The 20995-nt window shown below is 39.6% G+C and overlaps 2 protein-coding genes across 2 annotated transcripts in view; both read right to left on the bottom strand.

Moving 5' to 3' along the window:
- Positions 1–366: 366 nt before the first annotated feature.
- Positions 367–1887, bottom strand: LOC131689764 (transmembrane protein 43 homolog). Its single transcript, XM_058975057.1, has 4 exons — positions 1688–1887; positions 1404–1627; positions 964–1336; positions 367–903 (listed from the first exon to the last, which is right to left on the bottom strand). Exons 1-4 carry the CDS (start codon positions 1781–1783, stop codon positions 469–471), a joined length of 1128 nt encoding a protein of 375 aa, XP_058831040.1. The 5' UTR covers positions 1784–1887; the 3' UTR covers positions 367–468.
- An 11790-nt stretch (positions 1888–13677) lies between these two features.
- Positions 13678–20995, bottom strand: part of LOC131693571 (division abnormally delayed protein) — a 290533-nt gene continuing 283215 nt past the window's right edge. The window contains exons 6-8 of the mRNA XM_058981494.1: positions 16683–16896; positions 16484–16619; positions 13678–16416 (exon numbers count right to left, since the gene is read on the bottom strand). Of these exons, the coding sequence (XP_058837477.1) occupies positions 16253–16416; positions 16484–16619; positions 16683–16896 (514 nt within the window). The 3' untranslated portion in view covers positions 13678–16252. The remainder of the gene's footprint in view (positions 16417–16483; positions 16620–16682; positions 16897–20995) is intronic.

The raw sequence follows: 20995 nt of genomic DNA, 5'->3' as shown, positions 1-20995 counted from the left end.
TATCGATTTCATTGTGCAGTTTGAAAAATAATCATCGAAAAAAATCAAACTTTCTATGAAATCTTGAAAACATCGTCATGTGGATTGAACTAACTCTGTTTGGAGACTCAAACCCAAATTGGCGAAAAGCACCAACAGATGAAAAAGCTCTTTGTATTCAAGCTTGACCGACTTTCACCACAGAAAGCTCTTTATATTTGATTTCGCTGCCATAAAAAAGTTTATCGTAGCATGTTCTCATCTAAGACGTTCTCTAGGAAAAGTTTAAATGCATGCGTTTTTAGAAACGCGATTTGGAGCGCGTTTCTTAAATAAGATAGAACATCATTTTTATAGATAAAATCAATAACTTTGTATGCCTGTAGAAATTATTTAGACTAGATGTTACATTGGCATTTGACCACAAAAACGATTATGTTCAAACATAATATCACGTTATTTAAACATTTCATTTCATAGCAGGCACACCTAGTCCATCCGTTGGTAGTTACTGAATAGTCTTCGGGCGCGATACAGGAAAGGAGATACCGCCACTAGAAATATGCTACCACCCAGCAATGGTCGACGAATAACCCAAGCAATTGAAGCAATTGCCAACGCCAGTGAAAGCGACATTCTCAAATTCGTGGATACAGAAAAATTTGGGTTGGGAACAAACTGGCGCAGCACTCGACTTTGTGACGTTATGTACTGCAGTATAGATGCAGAACAGGTGGCCGAGAAAAACAGCAGTGCCCAACCAATCAGACGCCAGCTCCAAGTCGTTATTCGTTTTGCTTGATGTTCGAGATTGATGGTAGCTTGGAGCGATAATTCTCCTGGATAGATAAGCAGCACTTTTCTTGCGTGAGACGATTCGTACGGGACAATTCGACCGTTCTCTAACTTTCCTACCAATGTGTACTGAAATAGAAAAAAAACAATTTAGGATGCATATCGAAACATTTAAAGATAATTTCTCACCGGTGTTCCCTCCAATCCCGCATAAGCAAATTGTATACGAATATCCCCCACTTCCGGGTTCCAAATATCATTACAGTGATAGTATAGTCCACCATGCAGCTTAACTGTAGGATCCTCAGGGCGAGTGTCAGATGTAATATCTATAAAATTATTAAAACGTTCCTTCAGAGCAGGGCCTAGCTCATACTGTCCGATGTGAACCCGTTCCGATACGTATATCTTTGAATCCATTGGAAAGGCACTGGGATTGTGGTGTCCACTGCGAATATAAAAGCTTCGCGAATCGACCAATTCATCACGCCAATCCAATGTATAGTAGTAGGAACGGTCCTCAGTTTGAGCAGTGGAAACTGTTTCACCAAAACGATTTTCCCTTGAATTATAAAACATGTAAAAGGACATTTCCAACCTGTATATCTAAACATGGTTTCAGAGCATACACATATTCTTCAATCCATTGGTACATTTGAACACGTCGTTTCAGTTTAACGGCTTGAACCTGAATATTGTAGTCTGGTTCTGTGAGCGGTTCCCCCGTTGTAATCCATCCGTTCAGGTGGATCAGACGTCCCTCATATATCCTATCGTAGGGATGTTCCGCACTTACTGTGACTGCGTCGTTCAGGGCCTCTTCAAGCGAAAGTGTTGTGCTGATAGCGCGGGCCTATATTTAGACATTTTTTTATTATGACTAATGGTAAATAATAGACTAACAAAAACTTACCTCGTTCCAAAATAACACGCAGGTACCGGCAGTTAGCAGAATCGAACCGATTAACGTGGCTAACCAACACGATTTTAGCGTTTCAACAAAGTTCATACTTTCGATCAATTAATAACGTTGAAAGTAGTAGCAAGTGTGACTATTTTCATACAAAATAAGAGAGAATTAAAATTTCAGTCATTTTTTAACAAATTTGCAAATCCAGCATTACATTTGTTTTGTCAAATGACAGCTCAACTGCGAAAGCTCAATTTCTTTATTAGTATATATTCAAACCTTCGTCGACGTAAAAGCTCGTGGTGGTTTAACGGTTGCATACCCTGCAGGCAATTATAATTCAAATTCGCTGAATTGTAGCACCTATCGGTGCGCACTAAACTGATCAGCACATACAAATGTAAAATCCATGCACCGTGTCTGCCAGCAGATGACGTGATCATGAGTCATTTGACATATCGTGCGGAGTTTAACTAATCTTCGACAAATTTGCATTTTTTCACGAAGATTATGTATTCTAGAAGGGAAAACCTTACATATATGGGGAAGAAAACATCAAAAATAAGTGGTGGAATTAAAGTTTCACTCGAAAACTTATCATACACCCAATTTTCAAATACTTTTGCAAAAAATTATCAAATTTAATATTTTAAAAATGAATAGGTATTCGAATAAGCAAATAACAAGGATTTTTCTATATTTCTACAAAAAATCGTTAAAGGCGTGATTTTCAGCTAACCTACCCAACCTACCCCTTACATAACGCCAACTTAACGGTAAGTTGGCGACTTTCTGCGCCATACATTTAAATTCAGAGATGTCAATACGACGTCAACATCTCATAAGGCATTATATACAATATGCTCAAGTTGAGAAAAGGCGTCTGAAAATTACCTCGCACTTTATATTCCCATTTATGAACAGGAGCTTGATTTAAGGACCAAACAACTTAATGTCGTATTAAATTAACCATTTTTTCTGAATAATATAGCAAATTTATTAAAAAAATTGCATTTTGTCGGTAGGTCCATCTTCCATTTTCTGCACTATCCCTTTCCTGTTGCCACCTCGTCGTCGAATCGATTCTTACTACCTTCCTAACGTTGCTGGTGTTTCTCCGATTGCAGCACTCGATATCCTCCGCCAAGGTGATGCAGATGGGGATCATCCCGGCGATAACGCATACCACCTCTGACGATATTGTTCTGTACGCACTTGCGACTTGTACGGCCATCAGGCGAAGTGTCCTGTTCAGCTTTTCACGGTTCTGCTTGGTTTAAAGCGCCGCACTTATATCGCAGTATCGATGACGAAACTGTAGAAGCAGACGTTCTCGGACCGCCAACGTTTGGTATGATTCTAGCTATTGGCTCTCAAACGTGAAACTTTTTCGCTCGATGCGCCAACTAGATTTCATTTTTGGTACCAATCAAATGATGATGAAAATATTTTCTTGCATTGATGATATAGGATGGTTCTTCTAATTTAATTGTTTTAAAATAAATATCACATAGCTTCACCAAAAGTTTGATTACAGATGATAAGAAAACACTCGTTCTTTCGTTTGACATCAAAACATTCAGTTGAACTCAATATTTTATTGCGAATTATTGAGATCCGGAATTATTTTTGTATTGTTGAGGTTAGATTGGTTGTTTTAGATATGGAAAATGTTTGGCTAGAAATTGGATTTATCGGTGGATAACCTGTACTGCTAACACCTGCACTCTTTAATCCAGTGATTTTTGCCCACCATCGTGTTTTCTATCGAAATTTCAATATCTGAATTTCATTTTAGTATAAATTGAAACCGGATGAACGAATTTTTAGTGATGTAATAAGAAATTTACCATCTGGATATTTTTCAGAGGTAGGAAACATATTTTCTTCATCAATATTACTTTTCATTAGAAGAAATAACATTTAATTATAATATTGGTTGAATTTATAAAATTCAGAATTTACTTTCCAATGTGTTTTGACAGATGAAAATAAAAACATCATCATTGCACTCCCGTGCCATCTGGTGGTCGACATCCAGCGTTAGTTCACGAATTGCGTTCGTTGCCTTCGCCAACTTTTCACAGGCGTAGTCAACGTGGTTGTTGAAGCTCAACCGGTCGTCGATTATCATTCCCAATTGCTTCAGTGCACGTTTCAATGCAATCGCGTGCACTCCGACATTGATCTGCATCCATTGAACCGCTTTACAGTTACTGACCAATAAGACTTTCGTCTTGTGGTGAGCTATTTACAGCTTGACCCCGTTCATCCAGCACTCACACGCGTCTATTGTCTCCGTTACCGACCCCTCCACTTCTTCAAGTGTCTCACCTATTACTGTTAGTGACACGTACATCGTACATCGTTCCAAAGAGTTGGACACTCTGCTCTGGAAGTAGCTCTTCAGCATCTGACAGTCGGGAACCCTCATTCTGTGCAGCGCTGCTGCGATGGCTTCCCAGCTGGTGCTGTTAAATGCATTTTTCACATTTATCTTGACCACATCGCAGTATCGATCTCCTCTTTGCTTCTGTTTAGATGTCTTCTCAACACTCTCGAACACTGTCCGAACTGTGTCCACTGTCGATACTCCTTTGCGGAATCCGAACTGCATCTTGGACAGTCGCGCTCACCCTCCATGCATTTCGTCAACCTGTTAGGAATGATTTTTTTCCAGGAGTTTTCCAAGTGTATCCAGCAGACATATGAGCCTAAACGTGGCCGGATCGCCCGGTGGCTTCCCTGGATAGTAGATTCCATATTTCGAGGAAGTTGCCTTCATCTAAACACTTCTGCAGCACTTGTTCGGATATGCCGGGATCGCAGCTTTCAGCGCCACGTTTGGATTTTCATCCGGACCGGTGGCTTTCCTTAATTTCAGAGGCTTCGATGCTTCTGCGAGCTCGTCGTTAGACTCTTGCCGATCGCCCACATTTGCTCCTTCTTCTTCGCCGTGCGGTGTTGGTGGCCAGATAGTTGGATAGTTCTTCGGGAAGAGACGCTCGACGATTATCTTTAGCTTACCCGGGCACATTTCGGCTGGCGTCGTCGAGCTCTTCATTTTTGCCGTCACGACTCGGTTCGCGTCGCCCAAAGGTTTGGCGTATACTTCCCGGCACAGCTCCTTGTGACAATTTGACTTGCTAAGTCTGATCTTCCGTTTTAAAGCGGCCCTAGCTTCCCGAAAGGCTGCCTTGCGCTCTTCTCTGTCTGGTTCCGATATCGCTCTCGTTCCACCAGTAAGCTGGACGCCGTTTATTGCGTGGTTCCAGCTTTCGCGGCATTGTGGCGTCACAAGCCGCCACAATCCTTCTTGTTAGGTCAGCCGCGTCTTTGGTCCCACCGTTCGGCCGAAGTGCCTCAACGACGAGGTCTTTGTTAAAGGCTTTCGTCTTCCACTTTCGTTCACCAGTCTTCCTTCTCCGTACTGCAGCAGGTTTCCGTTAACCAAAACGGTAGCGAATCGCCTGGTGGTCACTATGCGTATACTTTTCGCATACTCTGCAATCCATGTTTGCCATCAATGAAGGACTACAGAATGCGAGGTCGATGATAGACTCCCTCACGCCTCTCCGCAATGTGCTAACAGAACCTTCATTGCACAATCGTACGTCTAACTTCGCTAGAGCTTCCTGCAGCATGAACCCTCTTGTGTTGGTTACTCTACTGCCTTATTCCACAGCCTAGCCGTTGAACCAATAACTACCAGCTTCCGGCCGATCAACTGCTCGGTTGACTGCTCCAGCATTAGGCTGAACTGCTCTACTGTCCACCTTGGAGGAGCGTAATAGCTACACACGAAGACGCCGTTGATTTTGGCGATCAGGAAGCCTTCATATGCGCGTTCTACCACTTCTTGAATGGGAAATCTGCCCATAACTTGCTACCGTTGTCAGGGGGACTTGATAAGGCCCTGCGATCAATGCGACATCGCACATAGTTTCTGTCGCAGACAGCCACAACAGTTGCTGTGCGGTGTCACAGTGATTCAGGTTTATCTGGGTTATCTCCACAACCATTGACCTGCAGTCGTCTTATTGTAGGAAGGACATTTAAAGCCACCCGTCTGGTGGTCGTTTCCGTCCGCTGGGGTGCAAAGCAAGCACTTCAGCCTCTGTGTGCAGTCTCTCGCAAGATTGCTCGTCTCCCCGCATTTCCAACACACTTGAAGCATTTCTCCGCGTTGTTTATTAACTCGTGGGGCGGCCCTCAGTAGGCATCTCGACCATCCAACCGTAACTTTGCCTACCTCCAATGCCTTGTCTGCAGCGGTTATCGGTAAACGAATCATCGCTGTCTGAGTTCCTCTGTATCCCTTTCTTAACCGGATTGTCATGTGCGCCTCGCCCAGGTTACACTGCTGCTTCAAAGCTCCTCTCAGCTGGTCTTCCGTCGTGATTTCATCAAGGTCCTTGCACACAATCGCCATTTACGGGTTTAAGGCTTTAACTTCTGCCTTTTCACCCATTGATTTGGTAATAGTCTCCTGCAAGGCCGAGCTGCAGGTCGTGTAATTCTTCTTCAGTTCGAGGAGCATTTCACCTTTTTTGGGTACGCGTGACTCTTACCACGTTTTCCCCCAAGTCCTTCAGCTCCGGGTCCTCTCTTTGGCGAGCATGGCTTCTCCCTTTGACGCCTTCTGACAAATCGAGGGTTTTCCTTTCTTCTTCTGCTCCTCTTTTCGCTTCTCCTTCTTTTTTGCTGTTTCACGTGTTTCTCCTCCCGACTTACAATGGTACTCCAGCTTTCTCCTTGTCGGGTGGCGTCCTTTCCTTCGGCAACAACAACGTCCTCGAGTGTCTGCCTCTTTGGACCGCCTGGTCTTTTGTCTCCTGGCGAGGATCTTGTCCTCTTTGGAGTTATGGGAACTGGCGTGTTCTCCACTCCAATCTGCTTCCCCTTACCAGGTTTCGGAGAGGATAGGAGAATAGAAGCCATAGCCGACGCCAATGCTTGCTCAGCTACATCTGCCGTCCGCGTTACCGTGTCATACTCCTTCACGGCAGACAGTAGCGCCATTCGGATTCTGATGACCATCTCCTTAATGTCCTTATGGACATTGTTTCTCGCGTCCACAAACTTTTGGAGCTCATCCACCAAGCACTTCGCTGCCACTATTTTTGACGTCTGTGGGGTGTAACTCATCCCGCTCTGTCCCGCTTGTTGTTGCCGCTGCTGCTGTTTCCCCTCATCCAGCTCTTGCCGAATGACTTCAGCTATTATTGGTGGTGGTGACCTCACCAAACCACCTCTGACGAACGGATTCACCGCGCCTGCTCCTTATGTGTTGGTTGCTCTGTTATGCTCTATTTTATTGGTTCTCAACTCCGGGCCGCTATCTCCGCTCGTTGCACATAGTCACCTCTTGTGATCCCATGATTATCTATGCTACTAAAACTTAGCAGCAGGGAGGTCATGCTAGGGTTGACACTAACCTTCATGGGGACTAGTGTTCAGAGCCGGATCGGAGTAATTTCGGCAATGCTCCAACCGAACCTATTACCACCAACTAAATGATGACGAGTTTCGAACGTACCCGGAGACCTGCCAGGGTTTTGTTGGGACGGAGGCAGCCATGCTGTAAGAACACTTCAAGTCGATGTCATCCTTCCTTACTCAGGGAGTAGAACAGCGCGCCAGTCAGCCCAAAGTAGCCGTTCAATGCGTAATCCGTGTCCTGTCCGTTGACGTTCGCCATGGCCAGTATGCCATAATCAGGATGTTACTGGCGTCGATCCTGATGTTGGCACTCCGGTTAGGCTAGAGTGCTTTTATTGCTAAGATCTTAGATGATTCGAATCTTAGGATCATAGCAGAAGCGGCACAGACTCGCTTCGTCGCAGCTGCTTTCGGAGTTCAGGAATTCCACGGGGAAGTGGCCGACCATAAAAATCCACCATCTCCGATTTTAACAAAAATTTGCAGCTATGTTTGGTTTATGAGTCTCCATGACTTCCACAGGTTATTGGACCATTTTGACTCAAGAGCTTTTTTTAAAAGGGCGTATGTGTTTTTGCATGCACAATGAACAAACAATAATAATACGAAAACTATAATTTGTACAGCAAAACTATTCGAGAATGAGTTGCAGGGCATTCATTAATCTTTGTAAAAAAATATACACTGAAAAAAAAATTGTGCCGATTTTCAAAAAAAATTATAATTTATATTAAAAATCGGAATTAAAAAAAAACCATTTTTTTTTAATTTTTTATTTTTTACCAGCGAAAACCTAAATAAAAAAGAAATATTTTAAGTCTAATTTTATGATGGAGAAGTTATCAATAAAAAAGTTTTTCTAACAACAAATTTGTACATGTTTTTCAATTCTATACTATGTTACAGACAAAAATATATATTTTTTATAGCATGTGATTCCCAATGTCATTTCGAATCAAAATGCTCTTTACAAAAATCTTCGAAAATATAGTCGTTTTCAAGATATTTTAAATTTTGTTTTGACAAAAAGTAATAATTCGTTAAATTACGCCCTTTTCATAAGTTATTCGCGTTTCTCCATCAACAATCGTACGATTTTCATAATAGTCATGATAAGTTCTACAACTATTTTGACACCAAGATGATAAGAGGATAATGTTGCAAGTTATAGGTCCGATTTATAAAATCACTATCGGTCATTTTTTATACTAAAATTTATTTCTTCCTATTATATACAATTCCTATCTTCTATATACACCTTAACACTTTGTTCGTTTATATATGCAAAAAATACTTGGTGTTTCGTCATTCGAAAACAGTTTTGCGGCAATTTTATTTTCTGAAATAGGAACAAAAGAGTGATATTTCTGTGTACCTGGAATCATTTTTGCCTTCTGATACAGGCTACTCCATTCAGCTGCTCCCTGTTCGTATTCTTCTTGTGATACATAACAAAACGAAATTTTTGTTAATTGTTCATTACTTTGCTGGTTAGCCCATTTATATAACTCTTCTGCACTTGTGATTGGATGTTCGTGTGCTATTGCTAAGCTCGCATTTCTTGCCATTCGTTTCAATGTCCCGCCAATTGCGTCACAGGGTCCTTTTCCATGAGAAGTTGCAAAAAAGTGCCACTCAGCATCAATGTTATAATTAGTTTTATATTTACAAAGACTAGCAAAAAAAATTCTATTTTTGTATTGAGAAGCAGCTCCATCAGACATAAATATAGCCTTCTTTAATTGCATTTTTGGTTTTAGAAAAGTTAGTAACTTTGAAATGAATACCTGCACCGCGATTGTATCATGTTTTAGAACTTCGGATATTATTACAAAACTTAATGTTTTATTATTCCAGAGTCCATATAATAAATAACAAACGGATGAATTGTAGCTTGATCATTGTTCCAATAACTACTCTGAGAAGCATCCTGCAAAACAAATGAATAATTCTCAGAAAAATCACAAATTACTAAAACTTCGCCTATTTTTAAAGACGATTTTGATTCATTTAAAAAAATAGACTGTTGATTTTTTATATAATCATGAGTTATCAATTTTTCCAACTTCTCACCAAAATATGTTACAAACTCATCAACTGGTTTGACGAGTGTTTCTAGATTACATCTATCGGTAGCAACCCATTGTTCGAAAGTTATTTCTCCAACACATCGTTCCTCCAATTCTTCCGAAAAATTGTGTTCAAACATTGAAAGATTTGGACAGCGGTCACATTCACGAAGATAACAATCTTTTGATCTTGACGATGCAGTACACAACATTTTTTCAAAATACAACTTGTAAGCTTTTTCGAAAGAATATTTTTGTAGACTATGGAGCATTAAAATAATATTCTCGTGAATCGTACAAACACAAATGTTATGAGAACCTGAACTTCCTAATAGCTTGCAATTCTTCGGTCTCAATGATGCAAATGAACTAAATCCAATAGTAAATTCACTAATTTCCTTAAACCTATTAAAAGCCTCTTTCAATGAACAAATTAACAGACGTTTTTGTACATGTTGACGCTTACCATCCTTTTTCACAGAAACATAGTCGTTTAGCCCAGGCATGGCTCTGCTAATCTGGTCGCTATCATAGAACTCCAACACCGTGTTTTTGTTTGTGAATCCAAAGTATGAACCATCTTTTCGTTTTTGTTGTTCTTGTTGTTGTGATGGTTTCCTTCTGCTAACAACCTAGCTTGCGATACAATGTGTTTGTTTGCATGAAATTCATCCATTATCTTTTGATTTGACCAACATAGACAATAACCTCACTTGATCGTTTCTTGAACATCCTGAATCTGCAAATCTCTCTTTCGGTTGAGAAATTATATCATCAAGGTCAGCAGCTTTCGTTTTTAATAACTCCAGCTCATCATTTTCTACATTCTACCCGAATAAATGTTTTCGTATTCCATGTGAAATATTCGAATATTTACTATTGGAATAATTGGCTTGTTGCACATCGCTTTCCTGAGTAGATGCTGAGAAGATTGATGTAACCGATAGTATGTCTACTGGATCATATCCTGAAGGTGATGATTGTGGTTCTGTAGTGTAGATGTTCGGTAACTGCAGATATTTTATATTGTCAGAATTGCATGCCTGCAACCTGCAAGTATCACATATAAAAACAGACTCAACCAATTGAATTTTACACTCTGTGGATTTTAAAATTTCAATAATTTTTTGCGTTACTTTGCGAAGCTTCGATGAACACCGTTTACTAGGAAATGGCTTACAACACCTTACTTTATTGATATCCATAATAATTTGCTCTTGTTGACACCAAAACACCGTACTGACTAAGTCTCTTTAATGTGTTAACCTATTCCAATGTAAAATATAGGTAAGTTTTAATACATGGTTCATACAGGTATCAACTATTTTGCTTCAGAAAACATTGGCAGGTAAAATCTCTGTCCTCCTATGGTTTCTCCAGAATAAAGAGTAATTCTCAAATGTGCGACTTAAATAACGTTTGTACGTTATTTAAGTCGCACATTTGAGAATTACTTTTGAACTATTATCCGAATATTATCAGCTTGGCGCTGAAAACAACATTTTTAGAGAATTCAATGTCTATGTAGTCAAATAATTTTTTTATTATTTTCCTGTAGTTTTTTAATGGTTCGTTATACCGTCATGGTGTAAAGAGGAAAGTTGTAGAATGTATTGTGACTATTATGAAAACCGTACGATTATTGATGGAGAAACACAAATAACTTATGAAAAGGGCGTAATTTAACGAATTATTTTTGTCTAAACAAACTTTAAAATATCTTGAAAACAACTACATTTTCGAAGATTTCTGTTAAGAGCATTTTCGTTTGAAATGACATTTAGAATCACAATCGATAAAAAAATATATTTTTGTCTGTAAAATAGTACAGAATTGAAAAACATGTACAAAGTTATTGTTAGAAAAACTTTTTTATTGATAACTTCTCCAACATGAAATTAGACTTAAAATGTTTCTTTTTTATTTAGGTTTTCGCTGGCAAAAAATAAAAAAATAAAAAAAATGGGTTTTTTTTTAAATTTCAATTTTAAATATAAATTATAAATTTTTTGAATGCAGGGCAACGTATTCTCGAATAGTTTTGCTGTACAAATTATAGTTCTTGAACAATATTTTTTAGAAAGTAGTGCACGCAAAAACACATAAGCCCTTTTAAAAAGTTGCCCTTGAGACAAAATGATTTGATTATCTCTTGAATATACTTAATTTCCCACATAGGCGCAACGTAAAAAGTTTCATCAAAATCGAAGATGGTCGGTCACGATTTTTTACAAAATTGGACGGCTCTTCGTGGAATTCCTCAGTTATGGATTTTTTTAGAAGTTCAGAAGAGCCTAATCCAAAGACCATGATTTCTTTGCAAGACACACCAGCTCGCAGTAGGGCCGGGTTCGTTAAGCCCCTAGACTCCTGTCTTTCCTGTACCTGCTGTATGTATGTATGTATGTGTGTATGGTTCAAACAATCTCATCCATTTTTCGTAGGGATTACTGGGCCAGTGTCAATAATATTTTATTCAAATAAAGGGTATAACATCACAATATGCTGCTATTGAATATTATTTCGATGGATAGCGGTCTCACATCAAATCCTCATTGACAGGTATTACCTTGCTATCTAAATTATGCAAAACATATTTAAATATTTTCTAAGTTGCGGGTATTCGTGATTCTAATCCACTGAAGCCCAATTAAACACCCTTTAAAAAGTTTGGCCTCCTATGATGGAACTGGAAACTGTGAGCAAGTGAAAAAGTTCCTGAGATAAATACACACCTTTTTCTCCGGGATAACTGACTCGATTTTCTCCAACTTAGGTTCAAATGGAAAAAATACTATCATTATCAGCTGCTGTCGAGTTCCATTTAAATCGGAGTTCTGGTTTCGGGGTTATGAGTTAAAGACTGTGGTCACACATGAATAATAATACAGATAGGGTAGACGAGCCCTTATTCATCACATTAGTCACGATGTCACACTATTTTGTTGATAACTCGACTCAGAGTGGCTGGATTGCTGGATAAAGAGGTATTATCATCTTTGTTTCGTTCGTAAGAACCAGTAAAGTTAAAATTTTTGCCTGGAAAATGTAAAATGCTCGTACCCTTATTCGTCCTACCATTTGAACTAATGCGTTGAATAAAGGTAGCAGACACTACTCTAACTAATGTGTTCAAGTAATTGGGATGAATGAAGGAGCTAAAGATGAATTAAAACGCAGTAACCCTACTTTATTGTATCCTTTTCGCACGCTTTAAAAGCTTATGGTCCTTGCTAAACTAGTCGACATTTTCATTTGCTATCTGTTTTGGTCGATATCGGTAATTTCACCGTTTATTCTTATTTCGATTTCTTTTAAATATGTCAGTGAAAAATTCCAATTATTACAATTTTTGCACTAAAACCAAGTTTCCATCGCAAAAATATCTGACTGTTCCACTCTAGAAACCCACAAAACTGGTTTGGTTCGAAATTCTTTGTTTTCGAATTTGCAAAAATATACATTCCTGATTCTGACGCTTTGGCGGGTCGTTTCTCTCGCTTCTTTTATAATTTATCGTTTTCCTTTTGCTTATCTCGCCTGCCTTTTTCGCACGCTGTGTTGACTTTCGGTATTTTACGTGTGCGCCTCGCCGCCGTCTTCAGCCAGCCAGCCAGCCAGCCCGCAACGAGGAACACAAGATCCCGCAGGATTAAAGCGTTACGCGAGAAACTGTTTTTCGACAGTAAGAGGTAATCGTAATTCGACATTTTTGTCGTGTGTTTTTGATGAATCTGCTCGAACAGTTAACGAGCAGCGTGGCTGCAGCAGCTCGTAAAACTCAATTGGCATAATCGGATTATCGGGCTATCTGGTGCAATTCTCGGGCCGGCCACCGTCAAGGGTAGTAAATTAATATTTTTATCTGGTTTTACACGGATTTTGCGTCTGATTTTAAGCAATATGGGTCACATTTACTAGTGGAACTCTTAAGTGACTGACGCAGTATTTAGATGTTCTTAAAAGTTGACATCATGCTTGTATTTCCGCGAACGGCTTTTCAAAATAAAAACAATCAGATGCTTAGATGCGAGTCATTATGTATAGCCGTATGCTGTGAACAAATTAATGATTTGGAATAGGATTTCACAATAATTTGTAATTTTTTATTTTCATTTTTGAATAGTATGTTTATTTCTTCTCGTTTCTCACTTGTTCACATAGGTTTATTCAAATCTACCTATTTTACGAATTAACATAGGCAATATCCTTTTCAACTTGTTCTGGCTGAAGTGTTTTCTTGCGTTCCTCTAGTTTCTATAATACAACGTCCTAATAGTTAGTGACCTTTTTACTTTTTCTTTAATATTTTGTTTTAAATATATTATTCCTGTTTTTCATGCGTATTTATTTTATAAATACAATTTTCCAACTATTTTCCTCCGTTACGCTGCGACTTTTGTAGGTAAAACAATTCAACTTGCGAGAACACATTACCACTACGCATTCTATTGTTACGGTATTTATACGGTTTGTTTATTAGAGTAACCCTAACGGCATGCGGTCGATGCGGTGCAGTTTTCTCTTCCGTTTGAGGGATCGCTTCAATGGGCCAAATTTTGAAACAAATTTGGAAAATCAACACCTAAGCCTAAATTTTATCACTGGAAGCCAAATACCGAACAAATTGGGCCACAAGTTGAGTCGATCTAGTTCAAACAAAAGACAAAAACCAACAACCAACTTTCACGCATGCTCGAACATCTCGAAAGATTATACGGTTTAGCTTGTATTGGTTGTCCAAATGATTTTTAGATTTCTGCGGTCAAACAACATGTGTTTTTTATAACAATAAATTAGGTATCGTCTTATCCTCTGTTGGCGATGCTTGCATTTTCTGAAACATTCGTATGACGCCACGCTTTTTTTTAAACCTTATAAACTGCTTTTTTCCTTAGCTCAATCACAGATAGTTCAAACACATTCTTTTTTTTTGTTAATTCTTTCGCTGCGCTTCGCACTCCCAATTCTTGGTTCGGTTCCCGCGCACGGTTGGCTTTTAATCGCTACCAGAACAATATGAAATATATAAACAATTGCCAATTTTTTGTTAAATCTTTATATATGATTATCGAGGAAATAAGAACAATTATTAGCTGAGTCAAACAATAATTATTTCCTTGTTCTAGGCAAATTGGAAAGTCAGTATAGTACGTAAGTAGTGATTTCTCTGTTTCGTTGAGGGGTGTTAGGTTGCTGTTTTAATATTTGCTGCTCACTGTTCGAAGGACAGCCGAACATATTAAATCTATAACTGAATAGAAAGTCATTTGATTTGAATGTTAGCTTTGCACGACAGTCTCATAGCCCCTGGGCGAAGTACGGAGCATCTTTAACCGCGGGTTGAGTATTACCATGCCTTGTTTGTGAAATCAAAATATCTCTAGCGAATATTTTGCCACTGCGATTTTTTTACTGAGATGAGTTTCATTCTGTTAGAGATCATCCATTTCTTACGTCAGGCTAAAATAAACCACAACTTCTTTTCTCATTCTCTTATTTGATTTTTGTTTTCGCAGTGGTGCTACACCATTGTAGTGAGAAGAGGAGACAGACTTGTTACGTCCGAGTTTGAGCGATTACGTGCGGTGTTACAGTGGTGTAGTACTACTGCAAAAAATAAAACGAGAACGCTATTAACGACTATAAAGATGCCGTTTACCTTTTAAGCCACCTCTGTCTAAGCGTGACGCAATTGGTGAACGATGCCACAATGAAATGTTTGAGTCAACTGACTGTCGCTGTGCGACTTGCTACAAACGTACATCTAGCAGTAGGTTCTCAGAATGATTTATATACAAAATTTGATTCTGGTAAGTAGAAACAGTCGAAATAGGATTAACGAAAGCTAATTGTTTCTAAACTTCTTGAAGATGGATGAAAATTCTAATACTCTCACGTCGACATCAGCGTTTGATTTTCGTGTAATTAATTTGTTTGTTTTCACCGTTGCGGTTCATCAGTTTTTACAAGATCTTGTTAACTAGCAATAAATGGTTTCCATTAGTTTTGTTATTTCTTAACGTTACTTATTTACAGTTATTCAAACTAACATTGAAAAATAAGGGTTTTTTGTTTAATTTAAAAGTTCTAACTACCGTATCTTAAACCATTTCTTTTTATTGAAGGATAGAAGAAGACAGACTTTAGCGATAATTTGTTTTGCTTTTAATTCCCACAGTTTAATGAAATAATTATTGATAAACTATTATGCAGGTATGAAGCAAAATATGTTTGTATCTAAAAAGGAGTATACATCATCTGGCATGCGACTGTCAAGCTGTGTGTTTTATTGTATTTTCATATTTTTGTGTGCGAGCACCTAACTAAAAAATTGTATAATGTTTAATTAAATATGGCGACTTGGTTCTGAATGCGATACCTGATCGTAACTCTAAAGAGGTTGGTAATAAAATTAATAAAATATAAAGCTTCTGCAAAACGGTAAATGAGATTAGATTGCTTTTTTTTCTTGGTAAAATTTGTACACTTTCACAATTTTGACTTTACGAACCAATCGAAGCAAAACAATTAAAAAACGCAAGCTGCTTTAGTATACATGTTTCCCATGAATGTTTGAGTAAAACAAAGAGTATCAACATATTGCTTGAGCTTATGGAGCAGCAATGTACGAAAGGCTGAAATCTGCAGAGGATTTATGGCTCCTATCACTTTTGGATAGTTACAAAGATACAAAGACGTTCCGAAAATACCACGTTCAGACAGGTATTCTCTCAAGGTTTAACAAGGGATCGTTCAGCACGACACGGGAGGCCGGACACGTGTACAATTGATTTACATTGCTACGCATAGATTTGTTATATCCTAGTACTTCTAATAACTTTACAGTCCTACGATTTGACTTTCACGCGTTATCACACGCAGACACACTCGCAGTCACACAAAACATTTACACAAACACGTGAAGCCGCCGTGTGCGTGAATTCGTTTCGCGAGTTTCCTGAATGAAGCAATAATGAGACGAGACGAAGATAACGAGTACGTAGAAGCTGCGTTTATCCTTCTGATTGTTCGCCTGCTACTACCGGACCTGGGTCTAGTGTCTGCAACGGTTGATCAAACTGGCCAACAGTATTGCTGTACACGTGAGCACATAGGAAATGGAGATTCGGCTCGAATGCCCTACACCAGCTGGTGGTGTAAAGTTGCTTCCGGTTTGAACATTGATAATTCCAAAACCACCACCCCGCGCATTAGGACCTGTTTCGATGAAAAGTATGTGTTAACTGATTGTATCAAAAGAGGTTATCAAAAACTACGAATGTACCTTCTCCTGAACCAGATCCGTTTTCTCCATATTCTTCTTCTTCAGCCGAATCGTAGTCTCGATAGTGATCTCCGGAGCCTTCTGCCATATCGGACAGCATCTTATCGGAATCGCTCTTGAACGCATTACTGGAGATCTGCAGGATAGAAAAAAAATTAGAATCGTAAAATCTTAAACGACAAATAATCTCTGCTCGTACCGCTTTGGTTGCCGCATTTTTTAAATTAATCAGCTTGTCGATCAGCATCTGCAATCGGCTGTCCCGAGGGAACTGCTCGGCAGTGCTACTATATGGTACCTCCGGGTTGTACTTCTGGGACGTGGTGGATACTACCTCGTGCGTGTAGTCCCCGTAGTGAGTTCCGGTCCAGCAGTCCTCGTCGTTGTTGTGGTAGTCTTCATCGTCACATAGGCTGTAAAAAAATACAAAACAAATACTGTTAAGTTTTATCAGATAAAACAAATAATCGATCAAGTGCCTAACTTCCCTATCAAAACGCATTCGAGCAGATCAATCTAACCTTGAACTTCATTGATGGCGCAGCGCCAATCTCGAAAAAGCTCTGGGCTCGATTGATTCCGGGCGACAAAACCGAGATGTCTGGTGTCTAATTAAAATTCCTCTTCAATTAATCAATCGCCAGCAGTTGCGAAAATTGCGCGCTGAATAACAAGAAACGCACACGCAATCACTGTCGTCGGTATAGGTACTGGTGTGAAATGAACGCCTCAGGGGGGTAACACGAGGCATAAGCGGAAGGGAATCCAACAAACACTTCAGTGCTAAGCACGACTGCAGCCGGCCGGTTGAATGAGTAGCGTTGATGGGTGTCATAATGGCACTAACTAATAACAATCATTATCATACAAATAGATAGACACTGAAACTGAGAAACTGTTCCGACTAACCCGTATCCCCGGCAGTCGGACACATGGTTCTGATGCGCGAGTCGCCCGTTACGGGGCATGCTGCTGGTCTGCTGTGGCGCAGCGTGTTGAAAAGCGCTCATACATGATGCAGCGGCACACCGATAAAGATCAATCAAAGATACATATAGCGCGCCATTGCATTAATTTTAGTTGCGTGTTTGAATGAACCGTTTGATAGGTGATACGGGAGACAATCAGTGGATTTGAAAACGTATCGACACATGCCGCTATGGGCAACTAAATAAACAAATTAACGTAATAATGCATTTCGATGTAGGTACCCGATAAAAAGGGAATAGCAAAATTATAACAGTGCAGAACTTTCGTCACTAATTGTGTTTAGTTTGTAGGTAAAATAATGAGAAATTAAAAAAAAACAAGGTCGAAAAAATCCTCTGATCGGGTATTGATCACAAGTTACTATTAATTGAAAACAGCTATTTACTTGAGTTCTTGAAATACACGAACGGATATATCGTTCAGGTGGAATCGGTTTTCACTCCCTGCTAATTACACTATTTGTAAAACCTATTCGCATTTCGGTCACACCATTGAGTGTTATCGCAATATATGCCAATTTGGCTCCAGCTGGAGCGTTTCTAGGAATGATCTTCAATGCGCTCAACTTCACACTGGCAGTGGTTTTGGAACGCTTCGGATGAAATATCAAAGTATCAAAGTTATAAAATGATTACCTAATGTACAAGCCAACATTGACTAAAAGCTTTTTTTTAAAGCTGTTTATTTAAACTATTTCATTAATCTCATAAAGCGACTTAATTCAACAATTGGTAATCATGTATATAGGGTAATATTCCTATTACCAATCTACCGATTTGAAATCATTACGTTGGTTAGAACAGCGTGTATTTGTTCAACGCACTGATTCAAATCAAAGACTCCACATCAAGAAGACTGGTAATATACGATGCATGTTGGTGTAAGTTTCATTTTCCCCAACGCACAGATGCTATCGATTTGATTTTCTTTACGCATCAAAGTAAGCGCTACCGTCAGCTGTCACCGTGTTGGAAAAACAAATCGAATCGAATCATTTTGCTATGGGATATAAAAGTTGTAGAATGAAAGGTTGTTATAACAATTCAATGAACTCGATCAAGTCGCCAGTCAACAACAGGTTAGTAGTTAAACATGCAATCCGTGGAATTGTTTTATGTATTAAGATTTCTGACAGCTCATTTACAACCACAGATGCAAAGTCAAACTAAAGGAGTTTGGTTTGTTTGCCTCACGAAATACTTAACCTCAACCGGTTTTTGCAGTGCAATTTTTTTTTGTTTTCCTCACGAAATAATTCGGCGCCGTTTCTTCTTTAACGGGAGTAGAAAGGTCAATTACATTATGTTGCGCCTATTTACAGAGTTTCAAACACTAGTAGAAGAAAATGTGAGGATGAAAGTTTACCAGATAATCCATTTGTATGATAGTCCCTTCGAAGAATTTGATTTTAAAAGCTATAGGTAATCGAAAGCCAAGGGTACGGTGGAAGGATCAAAATAGTTTATGAAACGATAAATTTGTAGCTCCTGATAACCACAAGAAAACAGTTGTAAATTATCCTCGTCACATTCCAGACACCTATCTGTGATTTCGAAGCAACGAGCTACTCTGAGTTAAAACTGGGAGTAAACAAAGCAGAAAATCCCGAAACTCTATTCGATGTCGCTGAAGAAACGTAAATTGCTTCAGGCACCATCAGAGAAATAATGAACGAGCCGGTATTTAAAAGATTACAACCTAATATTGAACATGATCATGACTAGTTGCAGAATCCAATTCCAAGTATCTTGTTTTGCACTACTATTCTGCAAAAGCTTACTGTTTTGCTAATGCTAACGCTATAAGTGCAATCCATAAATGATTCGCAAGAATAGATGTGGATGAAGGCTTTTTCACGAGCCAAGACTAGTTACATGTTCAACGAAATTCATCAGTATGTCGATTAAGCACGGTATCAGTTACTATCCGAAGGTCTGGTGTTTTGGTCTGGTCGCTGAAGTCAATTTGGACAAAGCCCCTAGCCTCTAACTAACGATGAACGACATGCTTGCGTACGGAACACGGATGGACGATATGTAGTTAGTCTACCCTTCGACAAAATAAAACCTGCACTTGGTGCCACCGCATCTGTCGCTATCCAGCAGTTCAAGGCAATCACAGTATTAAAACTTCTACAAACTGTTCATGGCAGAGTATTTATCCCTTTACCATATGAAGCAGATTGCGTCGCCGAAAATGCTTATAGCAGCAGATAAATGTCTATCTTCCACCCTGCGAATACCCTCAGCCACGAACGGCTGAATGCTACTCGATGCGCGCTGATCAATAGCATCAAACAATTCGCGACCCAAGTTTAGGAAGTGCACCCACACACAAGGGTATCTCGAAATTGCCTGTGTAGACAAAGATACAACTAAGTGGCTGCAGGATGCCGCAGCTGCGATCAAGCCCTAGGAAGGCACTTCATTGGAAGCCGTTAAAGCGTCGCAGATTTCAAAACAAGCGCTTTACATCGGGTATTTCCTCGACAGCATTGAAAGGTCCGATGAGAGCATCCTTCGCCTGGTGCAGAATCAGAACGACAATTTCTGCATTGAATGCTGGAGGGTCGTGAAGAGAACTACGGTCCACAAAACGGCAGAGCTGCTGTTGGCGGTAGATGATGCTTCAGTGCAACTGATAACCTCCCAACACAACCAGCTGAACTACGTATTCGGAAAGGCTAGAATGCGCCAGTTAAAGGGAGGCCCGGTCTTCGCTGAACGTGAAAGTTCTAGGCAAGCATGGACTGTAAAAGCTCCTGTGGGTGACCCAACACGGAGCACCTCACGACGGACTTCTGATCATAGCAAGCCTGCAGCAACGGTAACGAGTGCGTCGGTGGCAGCCTGTCTTACGAGCAATACACACAAGCATCCTACCGTATGCGGCTCACGAACTGAAAAGTAAGGAGAGGACCGGAAACCTCCCGTACGCGAAGGTGCGCAAACGACAAGAGCCGGAGCAAATACTAAACCAGAAAAGGCCACTGGAACGTCGAACAGCACACATCCTGTGACAAGCCGTTGGTACAATAAAGAGGCCGAAGCATTGGTCCCAAAAATCGACGTTAAAGAAACACCGAAAAAATGAGCTACATTCGCTGCATTCAAATGAACCTCCACCATGCAAAAGGTGCCACAAGCGTCCTTATCCGGAGGTTCACCAAAGAGCGATTAGACATCGCTCTCATACAGGAGCCGTGGGCAAAAAAAACAAAAAAAAATCTATAGTTTACATTTCTCGGCTCACAAGTTAGTATATTGCAACGACTAGCCAATTCCAATAGCTACAGTTTTGATAAACAGAGCAATAAAATTCTTTCCAATTGCAGGATTGATTCAACGGGAATTCAAGGGGAAAGCAAGAGATTATGATCGTCTTTGCTTACTTCTCTGGCGATGCGGATTAGGGCATTGCAAAAAAAACATTTTTTTAATTGTCAAAGGCCCCCCTCCTATATTGTGACAAATGTCAAAGTAAGCTTAGATGCCAAATTTCAGATCATTTGGACAATTTTAG

Source organism: Topomyia yanbarensis, chromosome 3, assembly GCF_030247195.1.
Source record: "Topomyia yanbarensis strain Yona2022 chromosome 3, ASM3024719v1, whole genome shotgun sequence".
Taxonomy (NCBI): Eukaryota; Metazoa; Arthropoda; class Insecta; order Diptera; family Culicidae; genus Topomyia; species Topomyia yanbarensis.
The sequence above is the reverse complement of the archived record's forward strand: the minus strand, read 5'-3'. Positions and strand labels throughout refer to the sequence as shown.

Coding starts and splice junctions, on each gene's coding strand:
- LOC131689764 (XM_058975057.1), bottom strand. CDS start 1,783: ATGAACTTTGTTGAAACGCTAAAATCGTGTTGGTTAGCCACGTTAATC. Junction 1,628..1,687: donor GCGTGTTATTTTGGAACGAG/GTAAGTTTTTGT, acceptor GTCTAAATATAG/GCCCGCGCTATCAGCACAAC. Junction 1,337..1,403: donor CAATGGATTGAAGAATATGT/GTATGCTCTGAA, acceptor TTATAATTCAAG/GGAAAATCGTTTTGGTGAAA.